This window comes from Tympanuchus pallidicinctus, unplaced genomic scaffold (genome assembly GCF_026119805.1).
Source record: "Tympanuchus pallidicinctus isolate F22 unplaced genomic scaffold, pur_lepc_1.0 scaffold35, whole genome shotgun sequence".
Classification (NCBI taxonomy): Eukaryota; Metazoa; Chordata; class Aves; order Galliformes; family Phasianidae; genus Tympanuchus; species Tympanuchus pallidicinctus.
The window spans coordinates 1,951,954-1,973,626 of NW_026294753.1; the positions used below are offsets into that span (position 1 = coordinate 1,951,954).

Genomic DNA, 21,673 nt, shown 5'->3' on the forward strand with positions numbered 1-21,673 from the left:
TTTGCCCGTGGAAGGGAAGGGACAGAACGCAGCCTGCAGGCTGGGATGTGGGCACGGTGCTGGACTCGCATTTCCTGCTTTTAGCACATCGCTGGTGTGACATAAAGCCGTGTGAGTGCAGGCAGACCCAGTGCTGTGTCCCCAGGGCTGGGAGGAGACAGAGGGGCGAGCAGACGAGGGCTGTGCATCCCTCACCGTGCCCCATCTCCCTGCCTGCTCTTCGCTGCACCCCCATCCCTCAGCCACAAAGGTTGGCTCTGTCCCTTTCCTTCCAGTTTTCCTCTCCCCCCCCCCCCGCTGCAGAGCTCCGTGGCTTTGCTGCCGCTCTTCGGCAGGGGCCATCCCTCCATCTCCCCTTCCTTTGTTCCCTTGATCTCTGTGGGGCGCTGGATTACTTTGTAAATATTTAAACTCTGCTTCTGTGGTTTCATAATCCTGATGGTAGGGGAAATAAACTTCTGTGGATGTCTCCATGCGCCTCTGTCGCTGCCGAGGTTTTTCTCTTTCAGAAGAGGCCACGCTGTCCCCTGGGCGAGCTCAGCTCCGGCCCGAAGGCACCACGAGGAGCTGCGCCTGCGGAGCGCGGCGTCCTCCATCCCGCGGAGCTGCCCGTGCCGGCGGCAGCAGCCACAGCCCTGCGGTGCAGGGAGGTTTGGGAGCAGCAGGGCTGGCGCTGGGAGCCGATTGCTGCAGAGCAGGAAGGCTTTGCTGCAGTGCAGGCAGAACCAGCTGCCGTGCCAGGGCTTTTGTGCCAGGCCTCCACAAGCTGCGGAGCTGCAGAGCCGCCCCGAGCTGTGAGGATGCGCCTGCAGCTCAGCCCGTTCCTCCCCCAAACCACCCGCCATGGCCCCACGTGGGGGGAGCAGAGTCCCTGCAGGGCCAGAGCAGCAGCTAAAAATGCACTGAGATCCCCCAGCTGGGTGTGCACGGCTCCGTCCCCGCGTGCCCATCCTTCGCGGCCACCTTCAAAGCCTCCGTTTCCTTCCATGCCCCCCCAGCTCTTCCTGGGGGTCCCCAGGGTGTCCAACCCATGAGCTGCCCTGTGCTCCCTGCCTCCGTTTCCCCCTGGGAGCTCTGAGACCTGAACGCTGAATGTGAGGCAGTGGGGTGGCTGTGGGGTTGGGATCTGCTCCCAAAACCCGGCTCAGCTCTGCCCACGAGCTCCCTGCACCCGGTGCAGAAATGAGGCAGAACCTGTTCTGGGTGCCTGCGGGGTGGCTGCCAGCACCCAGTGCCCAGAGCCCGGAATCCTGCACCCAGAGCTCAGAATCTCACCCAGAGCCCAGAATCCAACGCCCAGCACCCACTGGTGATGCTCCTCTGCTGGATGCCCGGCCTGCACTGTCTGTGGTCACTGCAGTGAACAGAGCTCAGCTCCAGCACGGGTTTGAGACCTGGCAAACTCATCGCCCCAGTGCATCCATCCGCTGCAGTGAGGGCTGCTGAGCCCCAGCAGAGTCCTGGCTGTGCTCACTGCATCTCTGCTGTACCCACAGGAAAAGGAGTGAGGCTGGGGGGAGGGAGGTGCTGTGGGGCTGGGGGACACGTGTGCACAGCTCTGAGCACCCCATGGGGAGAGGAAGGGGAGGGCAGCACACAAACAGACACACAGACACACAGACAGACCGCTGCTGAAGTCTCATTTCCTTAGAAACAGCACTAAAAATAAATCCCCTTTTGCTGGTGGGGTTGAGCTCTGCACCCCCCCCCACTCACATCCCAACATGGAAAGTGGGGCACAGGGTGAGGAGAGGGGCTGGGATCCATGGGGGTGGGATCCATGGGATGGGATCCATGGGATGGAATCCATAGGGGTGGGATCCATTGGGTGGGATCCATAGGGGTGGGATCCATGGGATGGGATCCATGGGGTGGGATCCATGGGATGGGATCCATGGGGTGGGATCCATGGGGTGGGATCCATGGGATGGGATCCATGGGGTGGGATCCATGGGGTGGGATCCACGGGGTGGGATCCATGGGATGGGATCCATGGGGGTGGGATGCATGGGGTGAGATCCATGGGGGTGAGATGCATGGGGTGGGATCCATGGGGTGGGATCCATGGGATGGGATCCATGGGGGTGGGATCCATGGGATGGGATCCATGGGGTGGGATCCATGGGGTGGGATCCATAGGGGTGGGATCCATGGGGTGGGATCCATGGGATGGGATCCATGGGGTGGGATGCATGGGGTGGGATCCATGGGGTAGGATCCATGGGGTGGGATCCATAGGGGTGGGATCCATGGGGTAGGATCCATAGGGGTGGGATCCATAGGGGTGGGATCCATGGGATGGAATCCATAGGGGTGGGATCCATGGGGTGGGATCCATGGGATGGGATCCATGGGATGGAATCCATAGGGGTGGGATCCATGGGATGGGATCCATGGGGGTGGGATCCATGGGATGGGATCCATGGGGTGGGATCCATGGGGCTGTGGGTGCATCCATCCATGGCGATCCTTCACCTCCCCCAGGCCCCAAAGTGCCCCACATTTGGGCTGGCACAGTGGGCTGCCACGCTCCAGTCTCCCCATCCCACTCCTCCCAGTCCCCCCCAGTGCAACCCGCAGGTGGGGCTCAGCGGAGGCTCCCCGCTCAACTCTGCTCCTCCGTCGTGTCGGCGATGCCCAACACCTCCGCCTCCACCGCCTCCAACCGCTCTCGGTGAATTCCCCTCCCCGTCCACCTGACGCCTCCCAGTTCAGCCCAGTTCAGCCCAGTCCCGTCCGCTGCGCACCTCTGGCTCCACTCCCAGCTTTGGCACCGCCGGCTGCGGAGGTTCCTGCCCTGCTGGGGTTGACTCAGCCTTAGGGCTGCGGCAGCAGCGGGCACCGCGCGGCCCATGGCCCCCCCGCAGCCCTGGGCGAGGTAAGAACCGACCCAACGGGGAGACGGGGGGGTGAGGGAGGGGGTCTCCTCCTGCTCTGAGGGTGGGGGGCTGCGCTCCGCCCTCCGCTCTGCTCTGAGCTCTGGGCACGCGTCGCCTCCAAGCCCCGAAGTTGCGGGGTGCAGGGGGAAGCAGGGAAATGGGGGGCTGCCCGTCCTTGGGGGTGTTTTGGGTGGGGGGATGTTTGCGCCCGCACCACCCGTCGCCCCACTCGCACAAAAAGGGCTGCGCACCCCCGTCCTGCAGCTCGCTGGGAGCTGCGACTGGTTGGACTGGTTGCACCCGTGGGGGGGTTTGCAGCTTCCACCCCCTCCAAACTTCAGCCCCCTCCCCCCCCCCAGCTGTGTGCCACCCAAAGGATGGGGGGAAACCGCAGGTGTGTGTGGGCTGCCCCTCGGTGACACGGTGATATTTTGGGTGCTGCTGTGCTCCGGGGGGGGGAACGGGACACCCCCATGGGCCAGGTCTGTGTGTAAACAGGATATGGAGCCAGCGTGGGGCAGGGGGGGGTGGGGAGGAGTAGGGCCCCGTCCCATTGCCGGAGCCCTGAGCACCACAGCGCAGCGTGGGGTCACCAGGAGGGACGTGGGGTGGCATTGGGTTGGCAGATGGGGCGATGGGGTGGGGAGGGCTGGGGATGGGGAGGGGGTTCCTCAGTGCCATCGTGGTCCCCACGGTGTGATATCGTTGTCCCCATGGTGTGCCGTCATGGTTCCCGTGCCATCTCGGTCCCGGTATCGTGCCGCTGCAGACCCGTGCTGTGCCACCCTGCTCCTGTGCCACCGTGGCCCCCATGGCGTGCCATTGCAGTCCCCGTGCGGCACCGTGGTCCCCACGCCATCGTGGTCCCTATGGCGGTGGCACTCACACCCACCACTCGCTGTCCCCGCTGTGCACGATTCCTGATCCTCGCACTGCTCGGGGACACCGGGACCCCCCCAGGGCTGGGATGGGGACAAACGTGGGGCCGGGTTGGCAGCCACAGCCCCCCCCCAGGCTCTCGGGCTGAGAGCGCACGGCTGTGCAGTGCTGGCGCTGAGATCCCCGTGGGATTTCTTTGGGGGGGGAGGGGGGTTGGGGGTCTGGGTACCCGAACCCCTTCCTGCGCCCCTCTTTGTCCCTTGGGAGCCCTGCTGGCAGCGGGAGGGGCAGCAACAAACGCCTTTGGCAAACAGTGACCGGGCTGGCACCGCGCCGGGGAGGGAGGGGCACGGGGGGAGGGCGGGGGGGGGGGTCGTGCCACGCTCTGGGGGGGGTCGGTGGGGGGGCCTTGCGCCCAGCTGCCCCCATCTCGCTGCAGAGGGTCGGGATGCCGCACGCTGCCCCCCCTGCTGCGGCCCCACCGCCCCGCTCTCGCCGCGTTGAGCTGTGCTCACCCCCAGCCCCCCCCCCCTCAGCCCCCCCCCGAGCCCGCAGCACCCATGGAGCTGGAGCCGGGACCCGAGGCGCTGCTGGACCTCAGCTTCCTGACCGAGGCGGAGCGCTGCGCCATCGCCGAGGTGCTGCACCGCGATGCTCTGCTGCGCCGCGCAGAGGAGGGGCGAGTGAGGTGGGACCCCCAGGGCCACCCGTGGGCAGCGACAGACGCGGGGTCGGCCCGGGGGGGGTGGGGGTCCCGAACACAGTGGGAGATGGCTGCTGTCCCCAGCCTGGGCCACGTCCCCCAGCCTCGTCTATGTCCCCTCAACCTCGCCTGTATCCCCAGCACGATCCACGTCCCCAGCTTGGTCCCTGTGTCCAAGTCTGATCTGTGTGTCCCCAACCTGATCCGTGTCCCCTGCCTGGTCTATGATGTCCCTTCAACCTCACCTCCCCCGTTCTGATCCATCACTGACTTTTGTCCCCACCTGGTCCACGTCCCAAACTTTATGTCCCAACATGGTCTGTGTCCCTTCACCCTCATCTGTCTGATCTCTGTCCCCAGCCTGATTAATGTCCCCCACCCATGCCATGTCCCAGCCTGGTCTCTGTCCCCTAAACCTCATCCCTTCCCTCCCCCCCTCCAGTCTGATCCATGTCCCCAGCCTGGTCTGTGTCCCCAATCTCATCCACGTTCCTGACCTGATCTGTGACCCCAACATGATCTGTGTCCCCTCAACCTGGTCCATGATGTCTCCTCAACCTCATCCACGTTCCCCCAGTCTATGTTCCCAACCTGCTCTATGTCCCCTCATCTGCGTCCCCTCCCCAGTCTGACCCATGTCCCCAACCTGATCTGTGTCCCATCAACCAGGTCTGTGTCCCCCACTTGATCCACGTTCCCCACCTTGGTCTGTGTCCCCAACCTGACCCGCGTCCCCAGCCTGGTCCTGGTCCACGTCCCCTCAACCTCATCTGTGCCCCCCAATCTCATCTGCGTCCCCCACCCGGACCGTGACCCAACCTGACCCGTGTCCCCATCCCGATCCCTGCCCCCTTCCCTCCGCCGCCATGTGGGGCTGTGATGGACGAGGGGCGGCAGAGCGCGGCTTCCCCAGCGGCACCCAGAGCTGAGCGCCGCTCCCACGGCCCAGCAGCAAACTGCGCCAGTCCGTGTCGGACCCAATGCGCCTGCGGACCCTGACAGGGGAATGGTTCTGCCACGTCCGCGCCCAGCGCCACCCCAACCTGCTGGGATCCGACCTGGTCCGTGTGTCCATCCGGCGCAGGAGGCGGCCGTGGGGTATGGAGGGGGGGGGGGGGAGGGAGGGAATGGGGGATGGATGGATGGAGGGAGGGAGGGAGGGAGGGATGGATGGAGGGAGGGATGGATGGATGGATGGATGGATGGATGGATGGATGGATGGAGGGATGGATGGAGGGATGGAGGGATGGATGGAGGGATGGAGGGATGGATGGAGGGATGGAGGGATGGATGGATGGATGGATGGATGGATGGATGGATGGATGGATGGATGGATGGAGGGATGGAGGGATGGAGGGATGGAGGGATGGAGGGATGGAGGGATGGAGGGATGGATGGATGGATGGATGGATGGATGGATGGATGGATGGATGGATGGAGGGAGGGATGGATGGATGGATGGATGGATGGATGGATGGATGGATGGATGGATGGATGGATGGATGGATGGAGGGATGAATCGAGGGAGGGATGGAGGGATGGGTGGAAGGATGGAATGGGAGATGGACGGATGAGTGTGGAAATGGAGGGATGGAGGCATGGATGGGGGATTGATGGATGGATGGGTGAAGGGACGGATGGATGGTGGGCAAGCAGATGGGTGGATGGGTGGGTGGCTGCACGGTGTCAGCCCGCTGAGGTCCCCGCTGTCCCCAGGAGCAGCAGAGCTGGAGCGCAGGCTCAGCCAGTGTGAGCTGGAGGCCATCAGGGAGAAAGTGCTGGAGGAGAAGGAGGATGAGGAGGCAGTGCGGGAGGAGAGGTGAGGTGAGGGCAGGCAGGGGGCTGCAGCCCAGTGCTGCTCCAGGGCAGCACCAAGATCTGCTGACCGCTTCTCCTCGCAGCCCCAGTGAGGATGGAGCCCTGGCAGCCACAGAGCCTCAGGTGGGTGCTGTGCTGGCACGCAGCGCTGTGCTGCTGGGCTCAGCCCTGTGCCACCCACAGCCCAAAGCCACTGCCCAGGAAGGGACCACGGTGTCACCATCTCTGCAGCAGGGTGATGTCCCAGCAGGGGGACGGGACGGCTGCAGACAGCCAGGTGATGTGGGGCTGCAGGGAAAATCGATGGGGATTCAGGGAAAAAGGGGACTTCCCTCTTCCTATATCCATTCCTTGCTGTGTTGGGACCCCCACCCACATGGTGCCCTCGCAGGTGACAGAACGGATGGGAGCCCCTTTGGCACCTCCAGTGTGGAGGAGGAGGAGGAGGAGCCCAGCCCTGCACACAGCAGTCCTGGTGTTGTACAGGTGGGATGGGGGGCTGTGGGGGGATGTGTGTGGTTGTGTGGGGTTGTGGGGACTGTATGGGGTTGAGTGGGGCTGTATGGGGCTGTGGGGGGCTGAGTGGGGTAGTGTGGGGTTGTGGGGCTTGTATGGGGCTGAGTGGGGCTGAGTAGGTTGGTGTGGGGCAGTGTGAGGCTGTGGGGTCTGGTATGGGTCTGTATGGGGTTAAGTGGGGCTGAGTGGGGTGTTGTGGGGTTGTGTGGTCAGTATTGGGCTGTGTGGGGCTGTGGGGTCTGTATGGGGCAGTGTGGGGCTGAGTGGGATGGAAGTAGGTTTGTGGGGTCTGTATGGGCTTGAATGGGGCTGTAGGGGGGCTGAGTGGAGTGGTGTGGGGTTGTGAGGTCCGTGTGGGGCTGAGTGGGGCTGTGTGGGGCTGAGTGGGGGCTGTATGGGACAGTGTGGGGCTGAGTGGGGCTGTGTGGGGTCCGTATGGGGCTGTATGGGGCAGTTTGGGGTCCGTATGGGGCTGTATGGGGCAGTGTGGGGTCTGTATGGGGCTGTATGGGGCAGTGTGGGGTCTGTGTGGGGCTGTATGGGTCAGTGTGGGGCAGCGTGGGGTCTGTATGGGGCAGTATGGGGCAGTGTGGGGCAGCGTGCCCAAGCTGCTCACGGAGCAGCGTTCCCTGGGGCCCCACACCGTGGCTGCAGCCCTATGGATGCTCCCCCCGCCCGCCCCAGGCCGCCCCCTCTCCTTTTCCCCCGCAGAGCACGGAGCGCCCCCCGGACGGACGGACATCCCCTGCGGACAGCCGCGCTCCTCCGGGCGCCGCGCTCAGCAGCAGCTCCTCCATCTCCAGCCTCAACTCCTCCACGGTGCGTCGCGTTTTGGGTGCGGGTCCGTGCGGTTGCCGGCGCTCCAGACCCCCGTCGCCGATCCCCCCTTCGTCCCCCCGCAGCTGAGCGGCAGCCTGCTGAGCCTCTACAGCGACTGGGAGCTGCGCCGGGTGCCGGTGCGGGGCTGCGTTCAGTTCTCACTGCGTTACGAAGCGGCCGCTCAGGAGCTGCGGGTGCACGTGGTGCGGTGCCGGCATTTGGCCGAGGCCAAGAGGCAGCGCTCCGACCCGTGAGTGGGACACCGGGGGGGGGGGGGGGGGAGGCACCGCGACCCTCTGCGTGCCCCGCGGCCCCCAGCCCCACCAACCGCATCCCCGCCGCCCGCAGGTACATCAAGACCTACCTGCTGCCCGATAAATCCAACCGCAGCAAGCGCAAGACCTCGGTTCGGAAGCGGAGTTTGGACCCCGTCTTTAACGAGACCCTGAAGGTGCGTTTGGGGTCGGGGGGTCCCGCTGTGCCCCCCTCCTCCCCCCCCCCCCAACCCGGTCGCACCGTTTCTTTCCTCCCCCCCCCCCCCGCAGTACAACGTGCGCAAGGCGGAGCTGCGGGGCCGGACGCTGAACGTGTCGGTGTGGCACCACGACGCGTTGGGTCGGAACCTCTTCCTGGGAGAGGTGGAGGTCCGGCTGGGAGAGTGGGACTGGGCCAACACGCAGCCCGAGTGGTTCGACCTGCAGCCCCGCGTGAGTCCCGCGCGCAGCCCCAGAGCCCTGCTCCCTCCCCACCCCACAGCTCCCCATAGCCCCGCCCCCTTCCCACCCCACAGCTCCCCATAGCCCTGCTCCCTCCCCACCCCACAGCTCCCCATAGCCCCGCTCCCTGCCCACCCCACAGCTCCCCATAGCCCCGCCCCCTTCCCACCCCACAGCTCCCCATAGCCCCGCCCCCTTCCCACCCCACAGCTCCCCATAGCCCCGCTCCCTCCCCACCCCACAGCTCCCCATAGCCCTGCCCCCTTCCCACCCCACAGCTCCCCATAGCCCTGCCCCCTTCCCACCCCACAGCTCCCCATAGCCCCGCTCCCTGCCCACCCCACAGCTCCCCATAGCCCCTCCCCCTTCCCACCCCACAGCTCCCCATAGCCCCGCTCCCTCCCCACCCCACAGCTCCCCATAGCCCTGCTCCCTTCCCACCCCACAGCTCCCCATAGGCCCACTCCCTTCCCACCCCATAGCTCCCCATATCTCTTCTCCCTCCCCTGTCCCTCCTCGCCCCATAGCCCTGCCCCCTCCCCACCCCATAACCCCGCTCCCTCCTTGACCCCCTCCACCCTATCGCTCTGCCCCCTCCCCACCCCATACCCCCATGTAATCCTGCTCCCTCCGCACCCCATAGCCCTGCTCCCTGCCCCACACCTCCCATAACTCTGCTCCCTCCCTCATTCTCCCTACCCTGTAACCATGCCCCCTCTGCACCCCATAACTCCCCATAACCCTGCCCCCTCCCCACAGCCCCCAATACCCCTGCCCCAAATCCCCATAACCCCACCCCTTTCCTCAACCTCCCCACCCCATACACCCATATAACCCTGTTCCCTCCCCATCCCACAGCCCCCACACCCCTAAAACCCTGCTCCCTTTCTGACCACCCCCATATCCCCATATAATCCTGCTCCCTGCCCCCCATAGCTCCCCACAACCCTGCCCTCTCCTTGACCCTCCCCACCCCATAGCCCCCCATAACCCCCCTCCCTCCCCACCCATAGCTCTCCATCTCTTCTCCCTCCCCTGACCCTCCTTGCCTCATACCCCTGCCTCCCCTGCACCCCATAGCCCCCCATAGCCCTGTTCTCTCCCCACCCCATAGCCCCCATAGCCCTGCCCCCCACCCCCATAACCCTGCAAACTCCCTGACCCTCCTCATCCCATACCCCCATACAGCCCTGCTCCCTCCCCACCCCATAGCTCCCCATAACCCTGCTCCCTCCCTCATCCTCCCCACCCCACACCCCCGTTCCCTGCCCGCAGCCCCATAACCCCTCTCCCCCTCCCACCGCAGACCCCCATACCCCCAGACAGCCTCCCCAACCGAGGTCACCTCAACCTGGCACTCAAATTCATCCCCGCCGGCTCTGAAGGTGAGTGGGGGCTGTGGGGATGGGGCAGTGCACCCCCAACAGGCCCTGACCCGGATCCCCACCCCACAGATTTGGGGCAACCACCTACAGGTGAGCTGCACATCTGGATTAAGGCAGCACAGGACTTGGTCCCGCTGCATGGCAGCACTGTGGATGCCTTCGTGCAGTGGTGAGGGCTGCGTGGCAGCGCAAGGAGGGCTGGGGGGGCACAGCATGGGGGTTCAGCCCCCTCCCAGCCCCCCCCCCCTCATTGCTGACCCCCTCCTAGCTCTGTGCTGCCTGATGACAGCAAGGCCGGCCGGCAGAAGACGCGGGTGGTGAAACGCAGCCTCAGCCCCATCTTCAACCACACCATGGTGTACGATGGCTTCCAGCCCCACGACCTGGCCCAGGCCTGCGCTGAGTGCACCCTATGGCACAGGGATGCCTTCGCCAAGAGGCAGCTGGGGGGGCTGCGGCTCAGCCTGGGCACGGGTGAGGGGGGATGGAGAGCTGGGGGGTTCTGTGAGGTCCTGAGGGGCGTCTATGGGGAGCTATGGGGGTCTAGGAGGAGTCTGGAGGGGAGATGTTGGGCTCTGTGGGTGTCTGTTAGGGTCCTGGGGGGTTCAATGAGGCCCTGAGGGGTGTTTATGGGGAGTTATGGGGGTCTATGAGGAGTCTGGGGGGGGAGATGTTGGGCTCTGTGGGTGTCTATTAGGGTCCTGGTGGCTCTGTGAGGTCCTGAGGGGGTCTATGAGGAGTCTGAGGGGGAGATATGGGGCTCTGTGGGTGTCTGTTAGGGTCCTGGGGGGTTCTATGAGGCCTTGAAGGTGGTCTATGGGGAGTTATGGGGGTCTATGAGGAGTCTGGGGGGAGATTGGGTGGCTATGGGGGGGTTCTGTGGGGGTTCTGGAGAGGAATATAGGGGGGATATGGAGTTTCAGAGGGGAAATACGGAGAGATTTGGGGCTCTATGGGTGTTTATTTGGGTCCTAGGGGGTTCTATGGGGTCCAGAGGGGGGCCTGTGGAGAGTTATAGGGGCCTGTGGGGTTTCTGGAAGGAAATGTAGGGAGATATGGGACCCTATGGGTCTGTTGGGGTTCTATGTGGTTCTATGGGGTCGTGGGTGGATCTATGGGGAGTTATAGGGGACTATGAGGAGTCTGGGGGGAAATATGGAGAGATATGGGGCTCTGTGGGTGTTTATTTGGGTCCCAGAGGGTTCTATAGGGGCCTGAGGAGGTCTATGGGGAGTTATGGGGGTCTGTGAGGAGTCTGGGGGGGAGATATGGGGCTCTGTGGGTGTCTGTTAGGGTCTATGGGGAGTTCTATGGGGGTTCTGCAGGGGAAATACGGGACTCTATTGGTGTCTGTTGGGATCCTGGGGGGTTCTGTGGGGCCCTGAGGGGATCTGTGGGGAGTTACGGGGCCTCTGGGGGGCGTAAGGGCAGACATGGATCCTCCCGCACCCCCAGCCCCCGACCATTCGGTGGGCACCGGTTCTGTGGGCACCGGGGGGCCTCTGCAGCCCCCTTCGCGGCCCCGTAACCGAGCGGGGTCTCCTCCCCCCGCAGGGAGCAGCTACGGGCTGCCCGTGGGCTGGATGGACTCGACGGCGGAGGAGCGGGCGCTGTGGGGCCGAGTGCTGCGGGATTCCGGGCGCTGGGTGGAAGCGCTGCTACCGCTGCGCACCGACCTGGTGCCGCGCAGCGCACCGTGAGCGCATGGGGATGGGGGGGGGGGGGTCGCGCTGTGCCCCGCGCACACGGGGCGCCTTGGGCCGCAATGAAGCACGGCGCGCTCTCCCCCGGATGCCGTTTATTGCTCCGCCGCTGGCGTCCCTCCGTGCCGCTGATCCTCGCGGTGCCGCACGATGGCTGCCCACAGGCGGTACGCAGAGCCGCGCCTGTTGAGGAGCGGATATGGGGCTGGAGGGGGGGCACGGCCATGTGTCGCCCCGCGTCCCAGCCCCCCGAGCCCGGCGGGCACCTCATCCCGGTGTAGAAGAGGTCGTCGCGGGTGGCGCTGCCCAGCAGGTCCCGCAGGGTGAAGCCGTGCGTCAGGAGCTGCGGGAGGTGGCGGTGAGGTGGCGGTGAGGTGGCGCAGCCCCACGGCATCGGCGGGGTGCAGCCCCGAGGGGCTCCGCGTGGCCGTGGGTCTCACCGCGGCTGTGGCGCTTGGGTCCGTGCCGTGCTGCTGCAGCCACTCCAGGAGCAGCGGATCAGCCCGGGCCCCGCCGCTGCGCCCGGGGCATGAAGCTGCGGTGTCCCCCCCGCTGTGTCCCTGCTCACCGCGGTGCGGGGGGAGGTCGGGCTGTGTGATGTCCACCGAGCAAAGCGCCCGCTGTGCCAACCGCTGCCACTCCTGCTCCTTGTCGGCCAGCTGTCGGAGCAGCCTGGAGGGCAGCAGGGATGGGGGCTGGCATTGGGGGGCACACGGTGCCGCCCCATCCCTGTGCCCCACGGATGCCCGGCCCCACCTGCCCGTCTGTGCGCGGAGGCGGCGGAGCTGTGCCAGCAGCACCGAGCATTGCTGGCTGGCGCTGCTCTCTGTGGGGCCATCGGCCTCGGAGTCCTCCTCCTGCAGCTCTGTGGGGCGCAGGGAGCAAAGCGTGGGGCGCAGCCCATCCCACAGCCATCCCTGGGGGCTCAAGCCGCGTCCCGGCCATCCGCCGGTGTCACCCACCTGTCAGCAGCACGGCCAGAGCTGCCTGCACTGCCTGGCTGATGGCTGAGTCCAGAGCAAACACCCAGTGAGGCCTGATGTGGTGCTGGCGCAGCACCCGCGTCACCTGGGGGGGGGATGGATGGGCTGCAGTGTCACCATGGGCAAGAAACACCGTGCCAGAGCAGCACCGTGTAGGAACAGCACTGTGCCAGAGCAGCACCGTGTAGAACAGCACTGTGCCAGAGCAGCACCGTGCCGGTGGCGCAGTTCTGTAGCATCAACGTGTTCGTGCAACGCCGTGCCAGAATGGCGCTGTGCAACACTGTGCTGGAGCAACAGTGTCAGCATGCCGGAGCAGCGCCTTGCAGGAGCAGCCCCATCCCCACGCCGTATCCCAGGCTCTCACCACAGCCTGGAAGTGGAGCAGCGGTGCCTGCAGTCGCTGCACACCGATCCCATCCTCCCTCAGCCTTGCCTGCAGCTGCAGGAGGTCGCGGCGCAGCCGGGGCTGCTGGGGGCTCTGGATGTAGCTCTGCAGGCAGCTCAGCAGCTGGGCGATGTGCTCCGAGCTCAGCCTTGGTCCCACCGCGCTCTGCACGGGCGAGAAAAGCCCTGAGATGGGCTCCATCCCACCCTCACTGCCTGCCGCCGGCCCCGCACCCCACCTGGCTCTCCTGCAGGGCAGCAGTGATGCCCGGCGCCTCGGCTCTCAGGATGCACAGCAGGGTGGCGCGGTGCTGGATGTCCTTCTGCAGCACGAAGCTGTCCCCGCTCTCCTCGGGTGAGGATGAGCGCAGGGTGAGGTCGGAGCCGGTGCTGCTGTGGGGCAGCGTGGGGCACGGTGGGTCGGGGCTGCCCAGGGCACACGTGGCATCGTGGAGCCCTGCTGATACCCTGGGAAGCCACCCAAGCCATTTCCAACACAGGAGGGGACGAGGGAAGGACTGAAAGTGATGGGAGCCACACCAGCTCAGCCTTCCCAAAAGCACTGGAGCTGTTACGGGGTTATGGGGCTACGGGGGGTGTTGAGCCCCACATCAGTGACCCAGCAGCATTTCGTGGCCCCGCAGTCTGTAACAAGGGACAGCTGTGCCACCAGCGCTGTGCGGGGGCCTCTGAGGGCCACCCAAAAGCGGGAGACCAAAATCCAACCCTTTGGGACCCTGGGATGCCACCACCCCACATACCTGTGACCCGGCGCTGCCTCGCCGTGGCGCTGTGGGAGCGGGGTGCTGCCCGCGGTGCCCCCCACCCCGTCCCCAAAGGCTGGACGTCCCTCAGCGCTGCCAGTCCCCACCGCGTCCCCATCGCGAGGTGAACCGCCTGCCAGGGGGAGGATGGAGGGGGGGGAAGGTCAGAGGGCAGCCGTGCTGGGACCCCCCAGCCCCCCCGGCTCACCTCTCGCTGTGGGCGCCCTCTGGCTGCGGGGACGCCTGGCACCAGCCAGGAACGGGTCCTGCAGCAGCGCGGATGCCGTCGCCCTCACGGCCGGGTCAGCCTCGAAGCAGCGCAGGATGAAAGCCTTGGCCTCGTCCGACATGGAGCCGGGCACCTCCGGGTGTGCCTTGAACATGCCCACCTGCAGGACGGGCTGCACAGGGACGGCCACACGAGGGAAGGCATTTCAGGGACCCCCCCCCCAACCCCCCCAGCTTGTGGGTACCTTGAACATGGCCGCCTGGGGGCTGCCCAGCTCGTAGAAGGGCGGTCTGCCCGTGGCCATCTCGATGACGGTGCAGCCCAACGACCAGATATCTGCCGGCTTCCCGTAGCCCCACGGCCCTCGGTCGATGATTTCGGGGGCCATGTACTGCAGGGTGCCTGGGGGAGGTGGTGGGAGGAGCGAAGCCCCTGTTCGTCACCCAGGTGCCCCATAGCCCCTCTCCCCCCCCCTCCAAGGCTGCCCCTACCCGTGAAGCTGCCAGCACTGGGGCTGATGCCCGCCAGCCGCTTGGAGGTGCCGAAGTCGGAGATCTTCAGCACGCCGCTGTATGTGTTGATGAGGACGTTGTCACCCTGCAACCCCATAACAAAGCCCCGCAGCCTCGAGCTGTGCATCCCCCAAGCGGGGCTGGGCACGGAGGGCAGCCCCCCACCCCCCACCTTGATGTCCCGGTGCACGATGTGGTTGTCGTGGAGGTAACTGAGCCCGTTGAGGATCTGGCGGGTGTAGAAGACGATGGTGGGCTCGTTGTCCTTCAGGGGACCCCACTTGGAGCGCAGCAGGGACGAGAGGCTCCCTGGGGAGGGGGCGGCACCCACATTCACCCTATGGGTCCCCGACTCCCCCCACCCCCAGCCTCGCAGCGCTGCCCACCTCCCGGCACCTCCTCCATGAAGATCTTGATGAAGCCATCCTGGCTGACGGAGCCCAGGTACCGCACGATGTTCCTGTGCCGCAGGCGCTTGTGCAAGGCCAGCTCCTCGTGCAAGGGCTGCGAGCAGCTGCATGGTGGGCAGCAGAGTGATGGGCTGCACAGAGACCCCCACCCCCCCCCACCCCGGCACCGTTGGACCCACCGGCTGTCCCGCTCTGGGATCTCCTTGATGGCGATCCTCACTTGGGTGCCGAGGCAGCGCCCGGCGTAGACGACCCCATAAGTGCCCCTGCCCAGGACCACGCGCTCACCCGACTCGGTGCACTCATAGCTGTACTGCAGGGGGGCACGTGGGGTGGCAGCAGGAACGCCTGGCGCCCCCCCCGCCACCCGCTGTGCTCCCCTCACCTCCAGGATGGGCTGCGTGCTGCCGAGCAGCTCCTCACCGCCCTGCTCCGCCAGGAAGGATTGGACCCGCTCACAGAACCTGTGCGAGGAGAGGGGATGGTGCTGAGTCCCAGTGACACCTCCCACCCCCCCCCCCCCCACCGGCACAAGGGCTGAAGCCCCTTTGGTTTGTCCCCTTTCCTCCCTAGGACGCGATCTGCTGCTCCCACGGGGGGTGTTTGGGGGTCCTCCCCAGAAGCAACGTGGGGTCCCCATTGCTCACCACTGGCAGTGCTGCTGGGAGGGGAAGTACAGCTGGAAGTGCTCAGTGTGAGCCACGTAGAGAAAGCAGCCCCGCTCGTCGCTCTTGCAGATGCTGTGAGGAAAAGAGCCCCCCACCACCCCCCCATGAGCAGTGGGGCTGGGGTGCAGCCCCCAGGGCAGAGGGAATTGGGGACACTCTCACCTGACGCCCCGGATGGCTGCGGGTGGGAACTTCCAGCTCGACACTGCTTTCTGCAGGAAGGAGGAGAAGGGCTGGGTGGGAGACAGCCAGGGGACACCCCCAGGACCCCAGACCCGGCCCTACCTCCTCTGTGGGGCACACGAGGCTGAGCATCACAGCGGGCTCCTCCGCCGCACTGCGCAGCGCCAGCCGTGCCGGCTGCAGCACCTTGCCGTGCTCCAGGACGAGGACCTGCAGCCACCACACGTGGTCACCCCGTGTCCCCCCATCTGTCCCCGGGTCCCCAGGGCTGCTCCCCACTGGGCAGCGCGGCTCAGGCACGAAGGGCTGGCAGGAGGTGAGCAGGAAGCCCAGCCAGAAGTCAGCCAGCTCCTGCCGGGCGGATGGCAGCGCTGGGCTCTGCTGGAAGTGTTTGTAGAGCAGGAACGTCTCCATGAAGGACACCAGGTACCTGCATGGCAGGCATTGCAGGTGGGGACGTCCCACAGTGCATACAGACTGCAGAGGGTGGCTGTGGGTGGCTGTGCACAGCCGGCGCTCACCATCCCGGTGCGTTGAGCTTGTAGAGATTCTCAGAGGCCTGGATGACTTTGCCCAGGTCGTTGGCCAAGATTCCGGCCCCCAGGCAGAAGCCCACGTCCCAGTAGTGCCGCAGCTCCTCCAGGCTGCCCTTACGGCCCTGCAGGCAGCTCAGCTTCACTCCTGGATGTGGGATTGCGACCCATCAGGGCTCAGCCACCGACGGCAGCAGCCCCCTGCGGGGTCCCAGTGCAGGACGGGGCGCACCGATCTGCTGCAGCCGCAGCGAGGTGTCGAAGCGATGGCCGGAGGCGACGAGGAGGACGGCAGCGTTGATGCCCGCGTGGAGGCTGGGCTCCAGCTCGAAGGCTTTGCTGTACCTGAGCAGAAGGCATCATCCCAACGGGGCCACGGGGACAGCATCTCCTGCCTCCCAGGCAAACCCTTCCGTGTGACGTGGGGCTCCCGAGATAGAACGACAGAGCAGTGAGGGTTGGAAAAGACCTCTAAGAGCTTCCACTCACTGTGCAAGGGGAGGGAGAGCCGAGGCCCTGCAGGAGCTGGCTTCTTGGGGGATCTGAATGGGAACCTACGCACACCCCACGGGGTCCCGGCCATGGCTGCATCCCCAGCTCCATCCCAGCCTCACCAGTACAGCGCTCGGTCCCGCGTCTCCGTGTCAGTGAGGCCAGAGCTGATGAACATGTCTTTGTAGATGCGGCCGCAGAGGCAGAGCAGGTCGGGTGCCGCCGTGTCCCGGTGCTGCACGGCAGGCAGCAGCACTGACAGAGCCTTCTCGCGGTCTCCAGCACGGTTCCTCCTGCGTACGGCGCTCAGCAACAGGGCCACGGCCCCCTGCCCTGAGGGGACGCCGGACCACCACTCACCGACTGAGGGCAAAGGCGTAATGGAAGCGAACGTTGGGCTGCTCGGCCACGTCGCAGGTAGGCAGGGAGTGCAGGGCGTCCACCAGAGAGATGATAGAGTCGTAATCCTGCGGGGACGCCTCCAAAGGCTGAGCCAGGGTGAACCTCCCTCGGTTCATCCACGGTTTGGGGGCTGTGGGGCCGACGGGGGCTGACGAGGAGCGGGGATGGCGGCGCGGCGCCCACCTGCGCATCGCGGTAGGACAGCAGCAGGCTGACCACGATGTCCAGGCTGAGCAGCTCCACGCTGTCCAGGCGCTGCTGGATGCTCCTCAGCTCACGGCTCAGCTGCTCGCCCCGGAACAGCTCCCGCACCCGGCGGATGTCACGTCGGAGGCTCTCCCGAAAATACCCGCTGTTGGGGGGCGGAGATGTGGGGCTGAGCGGTGCTATGGCACGTGGCTGCCTGCCCTGCTCTGAGTGCACACAAGGGTGGCTGCTGGTACCAGGAGTTGGTGGGGATGGCCTCCAGCAGCCGGACGAGCCGTGCTGTCAGCGGGGTGCAGGGCTCCGTGCCGCAGCCGGGCTGGGGGAGCTCAGCGGGGCACTGCTCAGCGCTGCTGTCACAGCACAGCACCTCTCCGTGGGCCGTCACTGTGTAGGGGATGAAGGTGTAACTGCCACACAGGTCCTGGATGGGGTGGGGGGAGACAGGGCTGAGTGGCAGCGCCGTCCCTGTTCACCCCCCACCCCCCATAATTCGGGTTTTGGGCCCCACTGCCATCGTTATGCTCCAGAGTGAACGGCCCCGTTGGTTTTCTGGGGTTGCTCCCAAACCATCCTTGTGCTTCCTGGTGCTGCTCTGAGCCACCCCTCCCCGTAACTCAGCATCTGGGGGTGGGGGTCTCGCTCCCCACATGCGCTGCCCACTCCTCCGAAGCTGGGGGAGCTCAACCTCCCCCCCCCCAGCATTATGGCAGCTGTGAGAGCAGCGGAGAACCGTACCGAGTTCTTCTGGCAGATGTCCTCCTGGAGAGGGAGGGAGGGAGGGAGGAGGGACTTAGTGAGGAGTTCTGGCACAAAAGAAATCAGCTGATCTCAGGATCCGGGGTCAAAGTCACCCGGAGATGGCCCCAACCCCAGGCAGGGCCACAGACGGCCCTGCCACCCCCCCCTGTGAAAAAGGGGCTCTGAACGGGTGCCCTTGTGCTCCCTCGTGTCACAGTGACGTTTGGGGACAATTTAGATGCGCTCCCCTCCCGCTGCTCCCATTGGTTTGGTGTTTCCCAGGATAGCAAGCTGAATTTTCCTGGATTCGGGCTCTGGGACACACAGGCATCACCCCCTCCTCATCCCCTTTGGGCACCTGATGGGGGGCAACCATGGGAACCCACGCGAGCTCAGGGTGGGGATGGATGGCGACAGCACTGAGACGCCCACCCCCCCCGAGCCCCCACCCAGGTATTTGCTCACTGGTCCCCGCTCACCTGCAGGGCCTGCAGGGCAGGCAGCACAGAGCGGCAGCAGAGCAGCACGTTGTGGGACATATCGAAACTCTCCCGGACCCCCAGGTGGTAGAAGAGCGAGGGCTGGCAGGCGGCATCACTGAGCTCCACCACGGCCACATCTGCCGGGCAGAACAGCATCACAGAATGGGCAGGGTTGGAAGGGACCTCGAGGATGATGAAGCTCCAACCCCCTGCCACACGCAGGGCCACCAACCTCCACATTTCACAGCAGCCCAGGCTGCCCAGGGCCCCATCCAATCTGGCCTTGAACACCTCCAGGGATGGACGGGGCATCACAGCCTCTCTGGGCAGCTGTTCCAGCACCTCACCGCTCTCATAGCACAGAACTTCCCCCTGACATCCAACCTCAATCTTCCCTCCCTCAATTCAAACCATTTCCCCTTGTCCTGCCGTTATCCCCCTTTCCAAGAGTTGATTCCCCTCCTGTTTTAGGCTCCCTTCAGGTACTGCAGGCTGCACTGAGGTCACCCACAGCCTTCTGTTCTCCATGCTGAACAAGCCCAGCTCCCTCAGCCCGTCCTCAGCAGGACGGCACCAAGCACCGCCCCGAGCGGCAGCCACCGGGCGGGGAGTTTTCTCCTCCTCACCTGCGTTATAGAAGAGATCCAGGGCTGCGGTTTCCCCCAGCGCCAGGCGGCCGAACGGCACGGTGCGCAGCCGGCCCCGCAGCTGGCGGCAGGCGGCCCGCAGGGAGCGCAGCGCCGGGCACGGAGCCGACCGGCAGCTCGGCACGAACACCGCGCTCAGCGCCCGCCTGCACCGCGTCCCGCACACCGGGCGGCACGTCGTGCCCTCCACCGCCAGAGGATCCTGCCAGCAGCTGCCGGCTCCAGGGGCTGCCATGGGATGTGAGGAGTCGGGGTGATGCGGAGCACCGAGATCTGCGCGCAGGGAGAGCGCCGAATCTGCACCGAGAGAAGCCCAAGGGCGCGGTGAGAAAGCGCCGAACCCTGCAATGAGGAAAGGCCGAACCTCGCACCGGGAGAGCCCCAAATCCTGCACCGGGAGAGCTCCAAACCCCGCACCACGGGGCTCTGGATCCTGCTCCAAGAGAACCCCAGAGCCGCGCTGAGAAAGCACCAAACCCAGCAGCGAGAAAGCCTCAACCCCACACCAGGAGAGCCCAAATCCTGCACGGGGAGAACTCGAACCGTGCACCAAGCCCAGCGCTAGGAAGGCTCCAAATCTTTATCAGGAGAAGGCAAAAACTGCGCTGGGAGAACTCCAGCTGTACACCAGGAGAACCCGAACACCGGCACAGCCCCAAATCCCGCACCAGGGCAGCTCCAAGCCCGCACGGGGAGAACTCAAACCCCGCACTCAGAAAGTCCCAAATCCGGCACCAGGAAAAGCCCGCACCGCGCACCCACAGAGCCCCGCTCCCCGCATCAGCGCAGCCCCGCTCCCCGCCCCGCACAGCCGATCCCGCTCCCCGCGCTGCCCCGCTCCCCACTCCGAACCGGCCCCGCTCCGTGCCGGCTCTGCTCTTTGGGTTCGGTTCCCCCCTCCCAGCTCCGCCCCGTCCCGCCCCGGGCACCAGCACCGCTTCCGCCTGTCCCGGTGTGACTCAGCGCGGCCGCGTGGGGACGGGATGGGACCTATGGGATCCGACGGGGTGGGCAGAACCCTATAGGAGCCGATGGATGGGATGGAAGCCTATAGGAGCCGGTGGGATGGGACCCGTGGGACCTGATGGTCCTTTAGGACCCAGCGTGATGGTGTGGGACTGTATAGAATCTGATGGAATAGGATGGAACCCTGCAGGACCTGATGGGACGGGACAGAACCCAGCAGGACCCAATGGGATGGGATGGAAACCTGTAGGACCTGACGGGATGGGATCCCATAGGACTTGATGGGACCAAATGAGACAGGACCTATAGGACCCAGTGGGATGGGATGTGACCTCCTAGGACCCAATGGGTTGGGACAGGACCTGTAAGACCCGACAGGACAGAACCCTACAGGACCTGATGGGGCAGGACCCTATAGAACCCAATGGGATGGGATGGGATCAATTGGACCCAATGGGACAGGACAGAACCCTGTAGGACCTGATGAGATGGGACCCTAAAGGACCCGGTGGGATGGAATGGGACCCTATAGGACCTGATGGGATGGGATAGAACCCTACAGGACCTGGTGGGATGAGGCGGGACCTTATAGGACCAATGGGGCAGGGCCTATAGGATGGAACACTGTAGGACCAGTGGGATGGGATGGGACCCTACAGGACCCAATGGGATAGGCCAGGATCTAGTAGGAACCAGTGGGATGAGATAAAACCCTATTAGACCCAGTGGAATGGGATGAGCCTCTACAGGACCTGATGGGACAAGACAGAACCCTGTAGGATGCAGTGGGACCTGACAGGACGAGATGGAACCTTAAAGGCCCCAGTAGGATGGGACCTATAGGACCTGGTGGGACAGGACATAACCCTATAGAACCTGATGGGATGGAACCCTATAGGACCCAATGGGATGAGACCCCCAGCACCGGGTGCTGCTCCCATCCTGGTGGCACCAGTTGCAAAAGAGGTGCTGAGGAAAGGGGAAGCTGTGGGGCCACACTGAGTTCCTTCCCCCTGAGCTGCTGCTGCTGCACGGCACGCATGGGTGGGGGGAGGAGAAGCTGTGGTTTTCCTGGGGAAGGGGGCGGGCAGTGCCCTGTGTGCCAGCCATGTCCTCATTGCATCCCATTGTGACTCTGTGGTGTCCCCATCACGTCCTCATCAGCACAACCCCATAGAATCCCATAGACGCCACTGCGTCCCCCTCGCATCCCCAAAACGTCCCCTCCGTGTCCCCATGATGTGAGTCTCCATCATGTCCCCATCGTGTCTCCATCCTTTCCCCATCAATGCACCCCCATAGTGTCCCCATCCCCCCCTTCCCACCCCCCCCCCCCGGGGTCAATTAATGGGGAGAGGGGACACGAGGAGGGGGGTAACCACGACACAGACACCAGGCATGGGAGGAAAGTCCTTTATTGGGTCTCTGCCCCCACTGTGCCAGCCCTGGGTTGGGGGGCAAACAGCCCCCATCCTCCTACCCCCACATCTTCCTCCTGGCAAGCATGGTGTGGGGGTGTGGGGTTGGGGCTGGGGGTGGGGGCAAAGCTGGGCTGGATGAGCCCCCCCACGCCATCGAGGAGCATTGGAAACCCCCCAGCAGCATCCCATGCCCTGCTGGGTGACTTGCTGACACACAGCCCAGCCCCCTCC

The 21,673-nt window shown here is 65.3% G+C and overlaps 2 protein-coding genes across 9 annotated transcripts; one reads left to right on the top strand and one right to left on the bottom strand.

The window, feature by feature from the left end:
- The first annotated feature begins 1,653 nt into the window (after positions 1 to 1,653).
- Positions 1,654 to 11,500, top strand: SYTL1 (synaptotagmin like 1). Of its 4 annotated transcripts, none has more exons than XM_052699130.1 (16): positions 1,654 to 1,743; positions 2,559 to 2,878; positions 4,295 to 4,446; positions 5,414 to 5,559; positions 6,178 to 6,280; positions 6,363 to 6,402; positions 6,463 to 6,556; positions 6,671 to 6,765; positions 7,480 to 7,614; positions 7,698 to 7,864; positions 7,963 to 8,065; positions 8,160 to 8,321; positions 9,637 to 9,715; positions 9,806 to 9,884; positions 9,984 to 10,189; positions 11,270 to 11,500. In XM_052699130.1, exons 3-16 carry the CDS (start codon positions 4,319 to 4,321, stop codon positions 11,413 to 11,415), a joined length of 1,683 nt encoding a protein of 560 aa, XP_052555090.1. In that variant the 5' UTR covers positions 1,654 to 1,743; positions 2,559 to 2,878; positions 4,295 to 4,318; the 3' UTR covers positions 11,416 to 11,500. The 4 variants fall into 4 exon arrangements, with proteins under 4 accessions (XP_052555090.1, XP_052555087.1, XP_052555088.1 ...); XM_052699128.1 differs by having other exon boundaries at positions 1,662 to 1,743; positions 9,785 to 9,884; XM_052699131.1 differs by having other exon boundaries at positions 1,664 to 1,743; positions 7,507 to 7,614; positions 9,785 to 9,884.
- On the bottom strand, positions 11,374 to 19,821 carry MAP3K6 (mitogen-activated protein kinase kinase kinase 6). 5 transcript variants are annotated; one of them, XM_052699116.1, is made up of 28 exons: positions 19,035 to 19,821; positions 18,406 to 18,545; positions 17,924 to 17,947; positions 17,425 to 17,609; positions 17,165 to 17,333; positions 16,940 to 17,046; positions 16,702 to 16,872; positions 16,320 to 16,432; positions 16,076 to 16,235; positions 15,834 to 15,984; positions 15,657 to 15,764; positions 15,534 to 15,583; positions 15,351 to 15,443; positions 15,089 to 15,167; positions 14,883 to 15,016; positions 14,680 to 14,807; positions 14,466 to 14,602; positions 14,273 to 14,378; positions 14,026 to 14,183; positions 13,761 to 13,941; positions 13,550 to 13,685; positions 13,028 to 13,181; positions 12,769 to 12,954; positions 12,381 to 12,486; positions 12,175 to 12,283; positions 11,859 to 12,090; positions 11,685 to 11,761; positions 11,502 to 11,601 (listed from the first exon to the last, which is right to left on the bottom strand). In XM_052699116.1, the coding sequence occupies exons 1-28, from the start codon at positions 19,288 to 19,290 to the stop codon at positions 11,514 to 11,516; spliced, it is 3,738 nt and encodes a 1,245-aa protein (XP_052555076.1). In that variant the 5' UTR covers positions 19,291 to 19,821; the 3' UTR covers positions 11,502 to 11,513. The 5 variants fall into 5 exon arrangements, with proteins under 5 accessions (XP_052555071.1, XP_052555076.1, XP_052555075.1 ...); XM_052699115.1 differs by having other exon boundaries at positions 14,883 to 15,167; XM_052699114.1 differs by having other exon boundaries at positions 11,859 to 12,283; positions 14,883 to 15,167.
- Positions 19,822 to 21,673: the final 1,852 nt, after the last annotated feature.

Excerpts from the sequence above, each read along its gene's own strand:
- SYTL1 (XM_052699127.1), top strand. The coding sequence starts at position 4,319 with ATGGAGCTGGAGCCGGGACCCGAGGCGCTGCTGGACCTCAGCTTCCTG. Across the intron at positions 8,322-9,636 it reads GGTTCGACCTGCAGCCCCGC|ACCCCCATACCCCCAGACAG; the intron begins GTGAGTCCCGCG and ends CTCCCACCGCAG. Across the intron at positions 9,885-9,983 it reads GTGGATGCCTTCGTGCAGTG|CTCTGTGCTGCCTGATGACA; the intron begins GTGAGGGCTGCG and ends ACCCCCTCCTAG.
- MAP3K6 (XM_052699111.1), bottom strand. The coding sequence starts at position 19,290 with ATGGCAGCCCCTGGAGCCGGCAGCTGCTGGCAGGATCCTCTGGCGGTG. Across the intron at positions 16,873-16,939 it reads TACGCCTTTGCCCTCAGTCG|GAGGAACCGTGCTGGAGACC; the intron begins GTGAGTGGTGGT and ends CGCCGTACGCAG. Across the intron at positions 15,444-15,533 it reads GCAGCCATCCGGGGCGTCAG|CATCTGCAAGAGCGACGAGC; the intron begins GTGAGAGTGTCC and ends TTTTCCTCACAG.